We start from the raw sequence: 13399 nt of genomic DNA on the forward strand, positions 1-13399 counted from the left end.
AATTAAAAAATAAAATAAAGTGAACTCATCGATTTTAGGGAACAAACATGTGATTAATAGGAGGGCACTGGTTTACTGTGTCACTAGGACAGCCAACAAATGCTTAGTAAAAGCCTATCATATGCAAGGTGTTGAAGAATATACAGGTTGAGCAAGGAAATAAGTCACAATCATAAATAATTATAAAAGGCAGAGATGATTAATGGCAAAAGAAGCGGGAAGATAACAGGGTTAAATAGCCTATTAATGTAAAGCACATCACTTTTTAATACAATGGAATGCCGCGGAACTCACCTTTAATTGACTTGACATCTGAGGTCTTCTCTTGTTCTTTGCCTTTCACTGGAAGATAAAAGAGCATCATGACCAAATTCTACACTCAGAAAGATCCTATCTGCATGATGTAAAAATTAACAGATGAATATTCAAAGTTGTACAGCGATGGAATAACTGCCTTGCAGGGGGACAGGACACGACAGTTGTCAGGGCAAGTTTCCCCGAGGAAGTGACCTTTGAACATCATTCAGTCAAGAGCACTGAGCGTGCACTGAGCGTGCCTATGGAGAGACAATGTCAGAATACCTGGGTTCAAATTCTAGCTTGCCACTTATCACACAGCCACGTGATCATGGACAAGTTACTTTACTTCTCTGGGTCTCAATTTCCTTGATTTATAAAATTAGAACAGTAATAACAACACCTACCTCAGAGGGTTAGGAGTGAAAAAATAAATAGTTGTAAAGGGCTTAGAAGAGTAACGGGCACACGGTTAGTTTAGGATGTTAATTAATATTATTAAAATATGCCCGCTACTAGATGCATCTTGAAGAACAAGAGTTCTTTGTGTATCATATCTTACTTCTTGTGTATTCCCCTCACAGCATCAAATACAAACATTCTAAACTTATATGCTAAATATCTAATATTAAGACTTAATAATTTCTCTTAAAAAGCTATACAGTCTCTTCTCCATTATATGAAACAGTAGAAATTCTTCTGCAAATATGCTAATAATATAATATCCAAGAAAGGAAGGTACATGGCAGCTTAAGCAAAGCGTGAACTCTTACAGGATCTGACATAAGACTATTTTTAACCTTCCTTCCTTTTCTCGTATTTTTTTTCAACATTAAATTTTCTTTAACCTTACCATGAAAAGCCTATCAAAATAAAAAATCCCAAAATGACCACCTCTCTACTTGTGCTCTTAAACATTTAACACTGAAAGGCTAGTAGCAGGAAATAACTAGCTCTCAGAGTATCTGATAAATTAATCCATCAACAAATATCTGAGGGCCTTGTATGTGCCAGACACTCCCCCGGCTCAGAAAAGAACAGTCCTGTCTTCGAGAAGTCTATGTACAAGAATGTGGAGACAAACACGGACAAAAATAAGATCATTTCAGGTACCGATCGCTGCTGCTGGGAAGAAAAGAAAATAAGGAAACGTGGTAGAAGTAACTGGGTTGCCCCCCTTACCGCAGCACCTGCCAACTGACCACATCTCTCGCTTGTAACATGAACTTGCCTTGACTTCCAAGGCACTCGACTCCCCTGGTTTTCCAGCTGCTTCTTCTCAGTTTACCACCTGGCCAACTTCTCCTCTACCCACTGGGAGTTTCCTCAACAAAAGGGTTTGAGCACCTTTTCTTTTCACTATGTACACATATGTATTTCCTGGCTGACCGTAACCATCCTGAAGGTGTTCAATACCACAGATAAGCTATGAATCCTGAATTTCTATTTCTACTCTAAATCCTTTCTGACCTTAAATTCACTTAGTTAACCGGCTACCCATCCTCTTCTATAATTACACCGGTCCAAAATGGAATGTACCATCTCTTCCCAAACCTGGTTTACATTACTTTTCATTTTTTTTTGTGAATGACACTCCCACCCCAGTTCCCAGTTTCTCAGGCCAAAAATCTCGAAGTCATTCTTAACATGTCTCTCCCTTACTTCCCACACCGAAACCACTTCTAAGACCAAGATTCTCCCACTAAAACATACCTCCACAGTTTCACTTTGGTCACCCTCAATACATTCTCATCAGATCTAGTCCATATTTCAAACAGAAACGTACACACACAATCCAACTTTACCACATATTAGTGTTTTGTCTTACTTCCCCTTCCCCCCTAAATATTATATAAAGGGTCCCTGACTCACTACCTGATCCCATTGCTCTTCTTCCGTTCCCAGAGATAAATACTGCCCTAAATTAGATGTGTTTACTACCATGTATGTTTTTAGACTATTACTACATGACTGTAAAACATGCAATTATTCTGTACATCTTTAAAAATGACATGAATAGTATTCTTCTACACATATATGAAACTTATATTCATCCCATAATTTGACTTGTCTATATTGATGCATTCGTGTGGCTCTAGTTCATTCATTTTAGCTGCTTAATTCCTTTTTTTTTTTTAAGATTTTATTTATTTATTTGACAGAGAGACAGCGAGAGAGGAAGCACAAGCAGGGGGGGTGGGAGAGGAAGAAGCAAGGTCACAGCGGAGAAGCCTGATGTGGGGCTCGATCCCACAACGCCAGGATCACGTCCAGAGCCGAAGGCAGACGCCTAACGACTGCGCCACCCAGGCGCCCCTTAGCTGCTTAATTCCTAAAATACACCTTTATTTATTCATTTTCCTGTTAATGACCATTTCAGTTTTATTTCCTAGTTTTCATTGTCACAAACAATGATGTGATCAACACTCTAGTACATGTCTTCCTATGTATATATGTAAGAATTTCTCTAGGATTAAACACTATAAATGGCACTGATAGGTAACCCAATGGTGGGCATTTTTAATGAATACTTTTCAAATGGTATTTGATGGTATTTTTAATTCATTTCTTTGATTTCCTTTGAGGGGATATCCTTTTGTATTACTGGGTATTTAGGTTTCTTCCTTTATGGGCTACCTATTCAATTCCTTTGTCCTTTACTTATTTGTAGAAATTCCATACATATTCTGGATACTAATCCTTTGTGTTGCAAATACCTTATGTGTATTTTATTGTATGGAAGCTTTAAATTCTAATGTAGCCAAATTTACATTATGTGGACTGTATTTTCTTATGTCTTATTGTTTAAGATATTCTTTCCTAGCCCATGATCAGATTTTTTCCCCTGAATTTTCTTCCATATGATTTCAAGTTTTGCTTTTTAAAATTCTGGGCTCTTATCTACCTGGAATTTATTTCTGTTTGTCGGATATTGGGAAACTACAGCCCATGGACCAAATCAAACCTACCCCTAGTTTTTTATTAATAAAGTTTTAGTTTAGCACAGCCATGTCCATTTGTTAACACACTATCTATGGCTACAAGGACACCATCTTGTCTTTTACAGAAAGTTTGCTGACCCCTGATATATATGATAGGAGACAGAAAATTCTATTTGTTTTTTTTTTTTGTTTCTGTTTGTTTTTCCTATTTGTTTTTTTGCCAGAGGGATAGCAAACATCATTTACTGATTAGTCCCACATTTCCCAACTGAACAGGAACTCTTTATATACCAAGTTCCCATACATACATGGCTCTGTTTCTGGGCATTTAATTCTACTGTCTTAATTACCTAACCATATAATCAGCCTTTGGCAGGGCCGAGTCCTCTACCTTATTCTCTTTCGAAACTCTCTGCCCTATTAATTATAAGGTCAACTTGTCCTGATCCTAAAACCCCCACGGGAATTTTTAAAGTAGAATTGACTGAGTGATTAATTTGGGAGAGAGTTCACAGCTTTCTGGTATTAAGTCTTTCTATCCATGAACATAATATACCTCTCTATTTGGGTCTCCTTTCACATCAAATTAGGTTTTGTAAACTCCATAAAGATTTTAGTCTTTTGTTTTTACTGACATACAGCGGTACAACCGAGTTTTAAATACTTACATATAAACACATATATTTTAAAAACCCAGCCGAACTCTTTCATGAGTTCTAATAGTATGTGTGTAGATTTTTAGTTTTTTAATATATGCAATCATGTTATCTGGGACTAATGATTCCTTTGTTCCCCTTCCCTCCCAAAACTTAAATTTCCCTTCTTTTTTGTTTTGTGTACGTGCTATTGTGAAGACTATAGTAGCTTTCTTTTTGTCTAATATCCCTTTTCCCACCCTTTTGCTTTTAACCTTCTCATGATCCTTTTTATACTAAATGCATACAGGAGGAATCTAGTCTTTTCACTGGGACAGCCCATTTCTGTTTATTGTGATTACTACTCTTGATGTCTAAACAAGATCCTTCTTAAAACTTTGACCATGGCTATGAATATTTTGCTTTATGTATTTTGAGACTGATATTAGGTACAAAGCAGTTCAGAGTTTTATCTTCCTATGACCCTGTTCATCTTATAATAATGTAGTGACCTTTCTAGCCCTCATAATGTTTTGTGCTTTAAAGTATGTCATCTGCCACACAGCTTTCTTCTGGTTAACATTTGTCTGCTATATCCTTCCATCCAGTTATTTTCAATTTCTCTATGTCCTTATGTTTTAGTTGTGTTCTCACGGCTGGATCTCGGTTTATTATCTAGCCTGACTTTTTGTCTTTTAGCTATAGTCTTTTGCTAGAATTTAGTCTATTTACATTTATTGTGACCACTGATCTATTTAGGTTTATTTCAGCTACCTAACTTTGTACTGCTGACTATGCTTTTTCTTGTTTCTATATTTCTTTTTATTATGACACATCTAAAACAAAGACAATACTAGAATTTGAGTAACTCTCAGGTTTATCAAATCTTAACATTATGCTATATTTGCTTCTGAAAAATTTTCAAAAGAAATAAGACATGCATGTGTAACTTAAGTCTCTTCCTGCTCTTATTCCACCTTCTCCCTAGGAAATAATTTCATGAATTGAATATTTATTGTTTCCACCCACATTTTTACTCTGTAATACATTTCTGTATCTATAAACAACATATAGCATTGATTGAAGGTTTTTAAACTTTATACAAGTGGTCCTACCAATTACCATTTCCAACAGCAACGTACCCTAATCAAATCTTGGTATAGTCAGGCTTTAATCCCATTTTTCAGGACTTCTCAAGAACTTTACTTGCACAAGTAACACCTCTCTCTTCTGTATCGTTTTCTCCCTCTCTACCAGATCATTCCTATCAGCATACAAACGTTCTAGCATCTTCTATCTTAAAAAAAAAAAAAATCCCTTAGCCCAAGAGCCCCCTTCAGTTCCTTTTCACTGCAGTTTTTTGAAAAGGGTGTTTTTAATTTTACTCGTTACTTTCCACACTTCACATTCTCCCTCCAACCCATTCCACTGATACCACTCTCAAAGTCATCAATTACTTCCACATTATCAAACTGAGTAGTTATTTCTATCTTGATCTTGCAAGTGACATTCAACACAATACTCCCTTCTTTTTGAAACATTATCTTGGGGCGCCTGGGTGGCTCAGTCGTTAAGTGTCTGCCTTTGGCTCAGGGCGTGATGCCAGAGTCCTGGGATCAAGCCCCGAATCGGGCTCCCTGCTCCGCTGGGAGCCTGCTTCTTCCTCTCCCACTCCCCCTGCTTGTGTTCCATTTCTCGCTGGCTGTTTCTCTCTCTGTCAAACAAATAAAATCTTAAAAAAAGAAAGAAAGAAAGAAAGAAAGAAAGAAAGAAAGAAAGAAAGAAAGAAGAAGATTATCTTCTCTTACCTTCCATGATATTACACTCCTATATAACTGGCATTTTATTTTTGATTCTCCTTTGTCAATTGCTCATGTCCTCCATTTAACTTCTTTTAATTTTTTTAAGATTTTATTTATTCAGTTGAGAGAGTGAGAGAGAACAGAGACATCATAAGCAGGGGGAGAGGCAGAGGAAGAGGGAGCTGCAGAACCCCTGTCGAGCCAAGAGCCTGACATGGGGTTCGATCCCTGGACCCAGATCATGACCTGAGCTGAAGGCAGACACCCAACCATTTGAGCCACCCAGGTAGCCCTCAATTTAACTTCTAAAAGCCGGCTTAACTCCAAAGCTCTCACCTAGGCTCCATTCTTGTGTATAGTATGGCAGGAAATGCTACCTGGCCACGGAACTCATTTTTCTCTTTCTAGTAAGAGGGTTGTAGCTTAGTAGCTAGTTACTAGATGGCTAGTTACTCTACATTTCTCAGAAGCTTTTGCAGTTATCTATGACCATATGACTAACTTCTCACCAAGAGAATATGAACAGAAATGATTATGTGCCACTTTCTGGCCAAAGCTTCTCTTTCCTCCTTAGCATGGGTCAGAGGACTGAGGACAGACACAAAGGGCTATGACCCAGCTTTGACAAAATAGACCACATCCTAATGGAGAGAAGTATAACAAGACGAGAGGAAAGTGATCCCTGAATGTGAAGCAAAGCCACCAAATGAACTTGGACCATTACATTCAAGAGGGTAATAAAAAAAATCTATCTTGTTTGAGCCATTACACTTCAGTGTATCTTTGTTATAACAGCCTTAGCCTTCCAACGTAACTAATTCACATATTTTATGTATTCTTCAGGTGATCTCATCTAGTCCCACGTCATTAACCATCAGTTATTCAAAATATATTTTTTTAATCTTTTTTTTTTAAAAGATTTTATCTATTTATTCGACAGAGATAGAGACAGCCAGCGAGAGAGGGAACACAAGCAGGGGGAGTGGGAGAGGAAGAAGCAGGCTCATAGTGGAGGAGCCTGATGTGGGGCTCGATCCCATAACGCTGGGATCACGCCCTGAGCCGAAGGCAGACGCCCAACCGCTGTGCCATCCAGGTGCCCCACAAAATATATTTTTTTTAAGATTTATATATTTGACAGAGAGAAAGAAAGCACAAGCAGGGGGAGTGGCAGGCAGAGGGAGAGGGAGAAGCAGGCTCCCTTCTGAGCAAGGAGCCCAATAGGGGGCTCGATCCCAGGAGTCTGGGATCATGAACCTGAGCTGAAGGCAGCGGCTTAACCAACTGAGCCACCCAGACGCCCCTGCAAAATATTTCTAAAGCCAGAACCAGATCTCACCTTCTGACCTCTTTCCAGAACTACAGACTCATACATCCCACTGTCTCCCTGATGTATCCACATGGATGTCAATTATCACAAACTCAAAATTGCCAAAAGACAGTTCTCAATTCTTCCTGCCCCAAGCTCTAAGCCCAAAGCTTTCCCAGTTTTTCTTTACTCCAATCACTTATTCAAGTTATGCTATTTCCATCTCCAAAACATATCCCATACCCAGTAAGTTCCAGCCTTCTTCAGGTTCCTTAAACACAACCAGCTATTCCTGCCTCAGGACATTTGTACTTTCAGTTCTCTCTGGCTAGAATGCAGTTCCTTTGATCTTTTGTGAGGCTGGCTCTTTCCCCTCATTCAGATCTCAAACTAAATACCATCTTCTCAGACAAGCCTTCCCTTAATAGCTAAACAAATATTGTCGTCTTGTGATCTACTCCCACATCAGTTTAAATTCCCGGCTCAGCACTTTTTACTAGTGAATAGTTTTTTGTTTTTATTCACTTATTCAACAAATATTTACTAAATTCCTAACTACATCCAGGCACTGACCTAGACACGGGGATACAGCTGTGAACAAAATCAGCTTCCGTCTTAATAAAATACATAGAAAAGCAGATGCTGATAAATGCTGTAGAGAAAGTGGGCAAGATAGGAATGCAGGGGCTGGAATGTTAAAAGCAGGATGGACAGAGAAAGCCTCACCAAGATGCCAAGTGATCAAAAACCTGAAGGAGATGAGAGAACAAAATAGTGGGTGTTTGTAGGAAGAGGTTTCCAGGCAGAGAGAAAAAAAAAGTGCAAAGGCCCTGAGGGGGGAATATATTTGACAACAAAGAGGCCAATATAAATGGAACAGTGATGGAAAAGGAGAGCAGGAGATGAACACAGAGAGGAAATGGGAACTAGATTTAAGGAGGGCCATGCACAGGAAGCTACTGGAGGAATCTGAACAGAGATGTGGCATAGTGCATTTTGAAAATATACCATAGGGGTCAAGGACGGAAGAATGGAAACCAAATTGAAGCCTACAGCAAAATAATCCTGCTTTCTCTATTTCCTTTTTGTCTTTAAAGATTTTATTTATTTGAGAGAGTGAGCGAGTGAGTGAGCAAGCAAGGAGAGGGAGAGAGAGTATCCCAAGCAGGTTCCACACTCAGCGCAGAGCTCAATGTAGGGCTCAGTCGCACAACCCTGAGATCATGACGTGAGCCAAAATCAAGAGTGGGACGCTCAACCAACTGAGCCATCCAGGCACCCCTGCTTTCTCTACTTTCATAAACCCAGCTTCCTCTTAACATTTAAGCTGAGACTTGAATGACATCCTCTCAGAGGACTTCCTTAACTGCCCAATCTAAACAAAGATGACCACCTAGAGCAGGGAGTTAATAATCAGGGACGGTAAGAAAAGGCTGAATTTGGTTACGTTCTGGGGTAGACTTAGCAGATTTGCTTATGTAGATATACAGCAGGAGAGAAAGAGAGGTTCAAGAAGGTACTAAAGTTTTAGCCTGAGCAATTAAAAGACCAGAAATGCAATTTACTGAGGTGAGAAAAAAAATCTGGAGTTAAATTTTAAATATAGTAAGTGAAAGATCCATCTGTTAGTCTATTATTTCTATTAATAGATACAACTATATCTATTAGGTAGAGGTACAAAGTGGACCAACAGTTGGGTATACCATTCCTAATTCAGGGGAGAGAATTCAAGCTGGAGATATAAATTCAGGAGTCATCAGCATATAGGTGGTATTTAAAAATGGTATTTAAAGACTGGATGGGATCCCTAAACAGAAGCATCTCCAGCTTCTCCTCTTGCCACATTCAGCCCGCAAAAAGCATCTACAATGATCTTTTTATAACATAAAATCAAGTCATTCCTCTTTAAAAATTTTAAGGGGCACCTGGATGGCTCCATGCGTTAAGTGTCTGACTCTTGATTTCAGCTCAGGTCATGATCTCAGGGTCATGAGATCGGGCCCCGCGGCGGCTCCATGCTGAGCATGTAGCCTGCTTAAGATTCTCTGCCCCCCCCACCCCTTCGTGCTCTTTCAAAAGAAAAAAGAAAAGAAAATTTAAATAGTGCCTCTGCATTTGGAATAAAACCTAACTATGGCCTACAAAGCTCTGAATCTTGTCTATCTCTCTAAGGCCAAATCACAGTGCCCTGCCTTCCTTTCTTGAAGGGCACCAAAAACTCTTTCTTGACTCACAACCTTTGAACATGCTCTTCTCTAGCCTCTGTTACCTCCTACTGATCCCTCAGCTCTAAGTTTCAAGGTCACCTGCTGAGGCCTTTCTCTAACATCAAACCAAAATATGCTTCTCCTGTCATGTTATCTCTGTCATAACATGTTATCAATTTGTAAATACACAGATACTGAAAGAGAGATTTATTGTCTGTCTGCCCCAGCAGACAATAAGTTCCATAGGTGCAGGGACTTTGTCTTGTTCAGTGCTTAATTATGAGGGCCTAACACAGTGCCTGCCAAGCAGCAGACATTCAAAAGTATTTGTTGAACAGAAACAACAGTCTATTATGCAACATGCAATCTGCCTCATTATACATAGAATGCTTTCTTTCCCCTTAAGAAAAAAACCCCAACTACTCCAACACTGTCAAATTAGAGCTATAAACTACACCAAGGTACATTATCAACAAAAGTTCCTTGTACCATTTTACAGCTGTCCTTCAATCAGCAGTACTTTCATTCATTCATCAGGTTCATTCACTCACCCCATGACATCAGTTACTAAAACTCTGCATGTACTTAAAAGGAATTCTTGAATTCATATCTGAATGGGGTCTTGGAATCATCTAATTCTCGGTTGAGAGAGGAGAAAAAAGTGGGTTAACACTTTTCTGTCCCAGGTGACAGTCAGTAGCAGAGCAGTCATGTGAACCTAAGTCCCTGATATGGTTTAGCGTTGTTTTTTTTTTTTTTTTTCGTTTTTCTCTAATACCTTTTCTCTTAAATAACAAGAACTGAAAGAAGTACTATCATCCAAAGACCTACACTTGTTCATTCTGGATATATATTTTTAAAGCAACACACGAACTTTATCCAGGATCAAAATTAAGCTGCCTCTACTTAAAAACCGGGCAGCTATTAAATTGAAAATCAGAAATACAAGTAGTTTACAAAGTGAGCGTTCCAACAGTCGACTTGCTAAGTCATCAAAAGAAAGTCTTCATTAGGGAACTCTTAGCAATAAGAAATGTTATTTTAGGAACTGCAGGATCCCCCTCCCCACCCCCCAAAAAAGGGGAAACTAGAAAACAGCACTAGTTGAAGAAAACAGCTTTTTCACGTGTTGCTTTTAGACATAAAACCCTCAATATTCTGAAAAGTCGGAGACTTCCGTAACACGGTACTAAAGGAATTTCCTTTTTCTTGATCCACAGTTTAGACACACACGCACACAAACGCGAAAACTGTTTTTGCGCAAACAGGCATTAACTTGTACGGGCTTCGGCAAACACTTTTGGACCAGCGAGACAATTCGCCTCTGACCTCGCGCCGAGGAGGCCACCTTCTCCCTCCCTGCAGAGTCCGGGGGCAAAGCAAGGCACGCAGGGGGCGTCTGCGCGGAGGCCGAGGGCCTCGCCGCCACCCGGGAGGAAGCCCGTGCAGGCCCACCTGCCCCACCGCCGCCCCTGAGGCCCGGCCTGGCTCCCCGCCGGAGCCCCCTCTGCTACCTTTCCGCCGGAAGAAGGACATGGCGGGGCCCGGGTCGGGGCGGAGGGCGCGGGGGGACTGTCGCGGGGAGGGCCCGGCTCCCCTCATTCAGCAACCGGCCCGGACTTCCGGGTCCGCAGCGGCCGCCGCACTAGCCTGAAAAGAGACCCTTCTTCCGGGTGTGGGCCCCACCACCTCCTCGAGAAGCCCAGGCAGCTCCTGCCGCCATATTATCAACAAGCCGCCCGCCCGGAGTTCCGGTCCTTCCCCGCGCGAGGCTTCACGGGAGGCCGCGCCGCCGGCCCCGCCCCCATCCCCGCCTCCTCTCGTGGGTGCGGGGGCAAGCGCCCGGCCCGCCCACGTGACCCTGCGCGCTTGCGGCCTGTGCCCTTTCCCAGCTCCCGCGTCGGTTCCCCGGGTGGAGAGATGCGGACGCGGTCCCCGCAAAACTGACCCTCCAGGATCCGGAGCCCTCCCTATCCCACCCCACCCCACCCCACCCCACCCCCGGACCCCGGACCCTGGACCCCGGAGCTGGATGGCGCGGCGTCTCAGGCCTGGGGCGCCCGGCCGTGGGCACTGACCGTGCCCTTGTACACAAGGCGAGGCCAGCACTGCCACGCTCCGGTTTAGCCCCTCCTGTTTCTCCGTTCCAGTTAGGCTGAAAGGCGCTGGCTGGCCACAGCAGCTTCACCCTGCCCTGCCAGGCCCTGCTGTCCCAGGCAAGCGGACGCCACCCCCCCCTTCCCCGGTCGCGCGGGTACCAGGAGGTCACGGTTCCTTAAAGGGGGAAGCGGAGGCATAACCCGCTTTATGCGGCTGCCCTGGCTCCTCAATCACAGTGACCTCGGCCGTAAAAAAAGAAGTGGGCTTATTTTCAGAACCAAATTCCTGCGAATGCTCAAGTTGGAAAGGGACGGTAACATAAAGGCATCGCCAGTAATTACAAGGCAAACTCGTGAATTATCCTTCAAGCTTTGTTCAAATGCCTTTTTTCCAGTGGATCTTCTGGCCCTCCGTCCATCCCTAAATCAGAGCGAAACAAGTCTTCCCCCCACTCCTTGTCCCTCGCCACTTGGCGAGTGCGCTCCTTGGGTAATAATCTTAGCCTTGTGTGTGCTCCTTTGGGGAAGGAGTCTGGAAGACAGCGCTCAATAAATGTGCGCTGAGGGTTTGTTTTGTTTTGTTTCTGTTTTTTTAATCAGTGAAGTCCATCATGTGACGGTTGGGGAAACGGGACCAAAAAGAAGTCCAACTTGTCCAAGATTATGAAATGCCAGTGAACTACAACCCGGGGTCTTTTCACCATATAATTAGAGCAACTTAATAGGTTTGTTTTGGCCCCGGGCCGGCAAGGTAGTCACAGCTGATACTTATTTCAAGTTTTTTATGCAGTTACTGTGCCAAACCCTCCAGATTAATAATAGTCCTTGGGTCAGTCTTGGAAAATTGAAAAACATCTTGCCCAAGGTCATAAGCTAGGTAGGGATGAACCCCGGATTTCAAACTTAGAGAGTGTCCTCCAAAGCCAAAGATCAAACCTCTTGCTGCCTGGGTAAAGTGTGGACCGGCAGAAGCAAGAGAGACTGGCCGAGGCTCTGGGTGCCTTAGTGTATCCTTGATCTGAGTTGGTGCTGAGAATGGATCAGTTCAAGTCCTGTGGGCCTCTGCAGAAGCTGCAAGGGAATTTGGACAGTGTCCTCCAGCGATCAGAGGGGCTGTTGGAAACCAGCCTGCACGTAGGAGGACCACTCTGCTGTCTGTGGCCCATAAAACCAAAGCTCTTGCCCTTGGCTCCCCGGAAATGGAGATTGGCTGAAGTCAAGGAGGAGTGCGGCTGAGGTGCCGTGGGTATAAGGGAGTAAGTGGGATGTAGCAGAAGTGTAAACACAGGGCATCCACACACTTGGCAAGAAAGCACAGTGCCCTTCTCTCTTTCCCTTCACCCCGGGAGTCCAATCCCTTGGCAGGGCCTTTTTGTAGTTGTTGACTGGTTAGTTGCCTGGGACAGAAGGGGAAGTGCAAGAAATCCCCTGAATATCACTGAACAGGAGCAGTGCCAAGGAATATGGGGGGGGGGGAGTGCTCTAATGCCTTTCTCATTTTCTCTAACTAAGCATACGACCAATATAAAAGCAGGGTCCTACCCTGCCTTCCATTGTGATTACTGCTCTTGAGCCCCTCCTAGCAGAAATTCTGGAGCGGCCTTTACTGCTCCAGGCAGCGGAATATATATCCTCAGTCAGGCAGGTAGTAATACCTGTTATCATTTCTTAAGTACTTCTGGGCTCTCAGTATACTAAGTGCTTTATAATCACAATCTCACTTCATCCTTTACTTTCTCCCCCCCCCCAAAGACCCCATGAGATGGTTAATATCATTGCCCCCAATTTACAGATGATGACCTTGAGGCTCAGAGTAACTTACCCGGGGAGCGCAAGGCTAGTAAGGGGTAGAGACAAGATTTTGACCACTGCCAGTCTGACTCCAAGCTCTTTGCTTATACTACTTGCTCCTGTCTTTCTCTCCACCTTCAGCTAATACCTATTCAGCTGATGTTCCAGCATGGGGTGTCTATTTATTGGGCAAATACAAGGCGATGAGTGATATCTAGCAGTGCAGATGCCTTCTGAATCATCACCCGTTAAAGTGTTTATACGCTTAGGGAAGCTTTAAGTGTACTATAATACCATTTAATCTGTAGGAATTTGAT

The 13399-nt window shown here is 42.6% G+C and overlaps 1 protein-coding gene across 2 annotated transcripts in view; it reads right to left on the reverse strand.

Annotated features, from left to right (window-relative positions):
* AKAP10 (A-kinase anchoring protein 10) overlaps positions 1-10958 on the reverse strand; it is an 81203-nt gene extending 70245 nt beyond the window's left edge. For both annotated transcript variants that reach the window (XM_026521097.4, XM_057311279.1), the window contains exons 1-2: positions 10707-10958; positions 295-342 (exon numbers count right to left, since the gene is read on the reverse strand). In XM_026521097.4, coding sequence (XP_026376882.2) covers positions 295-342; positions 10707-10794 — 136 coding nt within the window. In that variant the 5' untranslated portion in view covers positions 10795-10958. The remainder of the gene's footprint in view (positions 1-294; positions 343-10706) is intronic.
* Positions 10959-13399: the final 2441 nt, after the last annotated feature.

Source organism: Ursus arctos, unplaced genomic scaffold (assembly GCF_023065955.2).
Source record: "Ursus arctos isolate Adak ecotype North America unplaced genomic scaffold, UrsArc2.0 scaffold_14, whole genome shotgun sequence".
NCBI lineage: Eukaryota > Metazoa > Chordata > Mammalia > Carnivora > Ursidae > Ursus > Ursus arctos.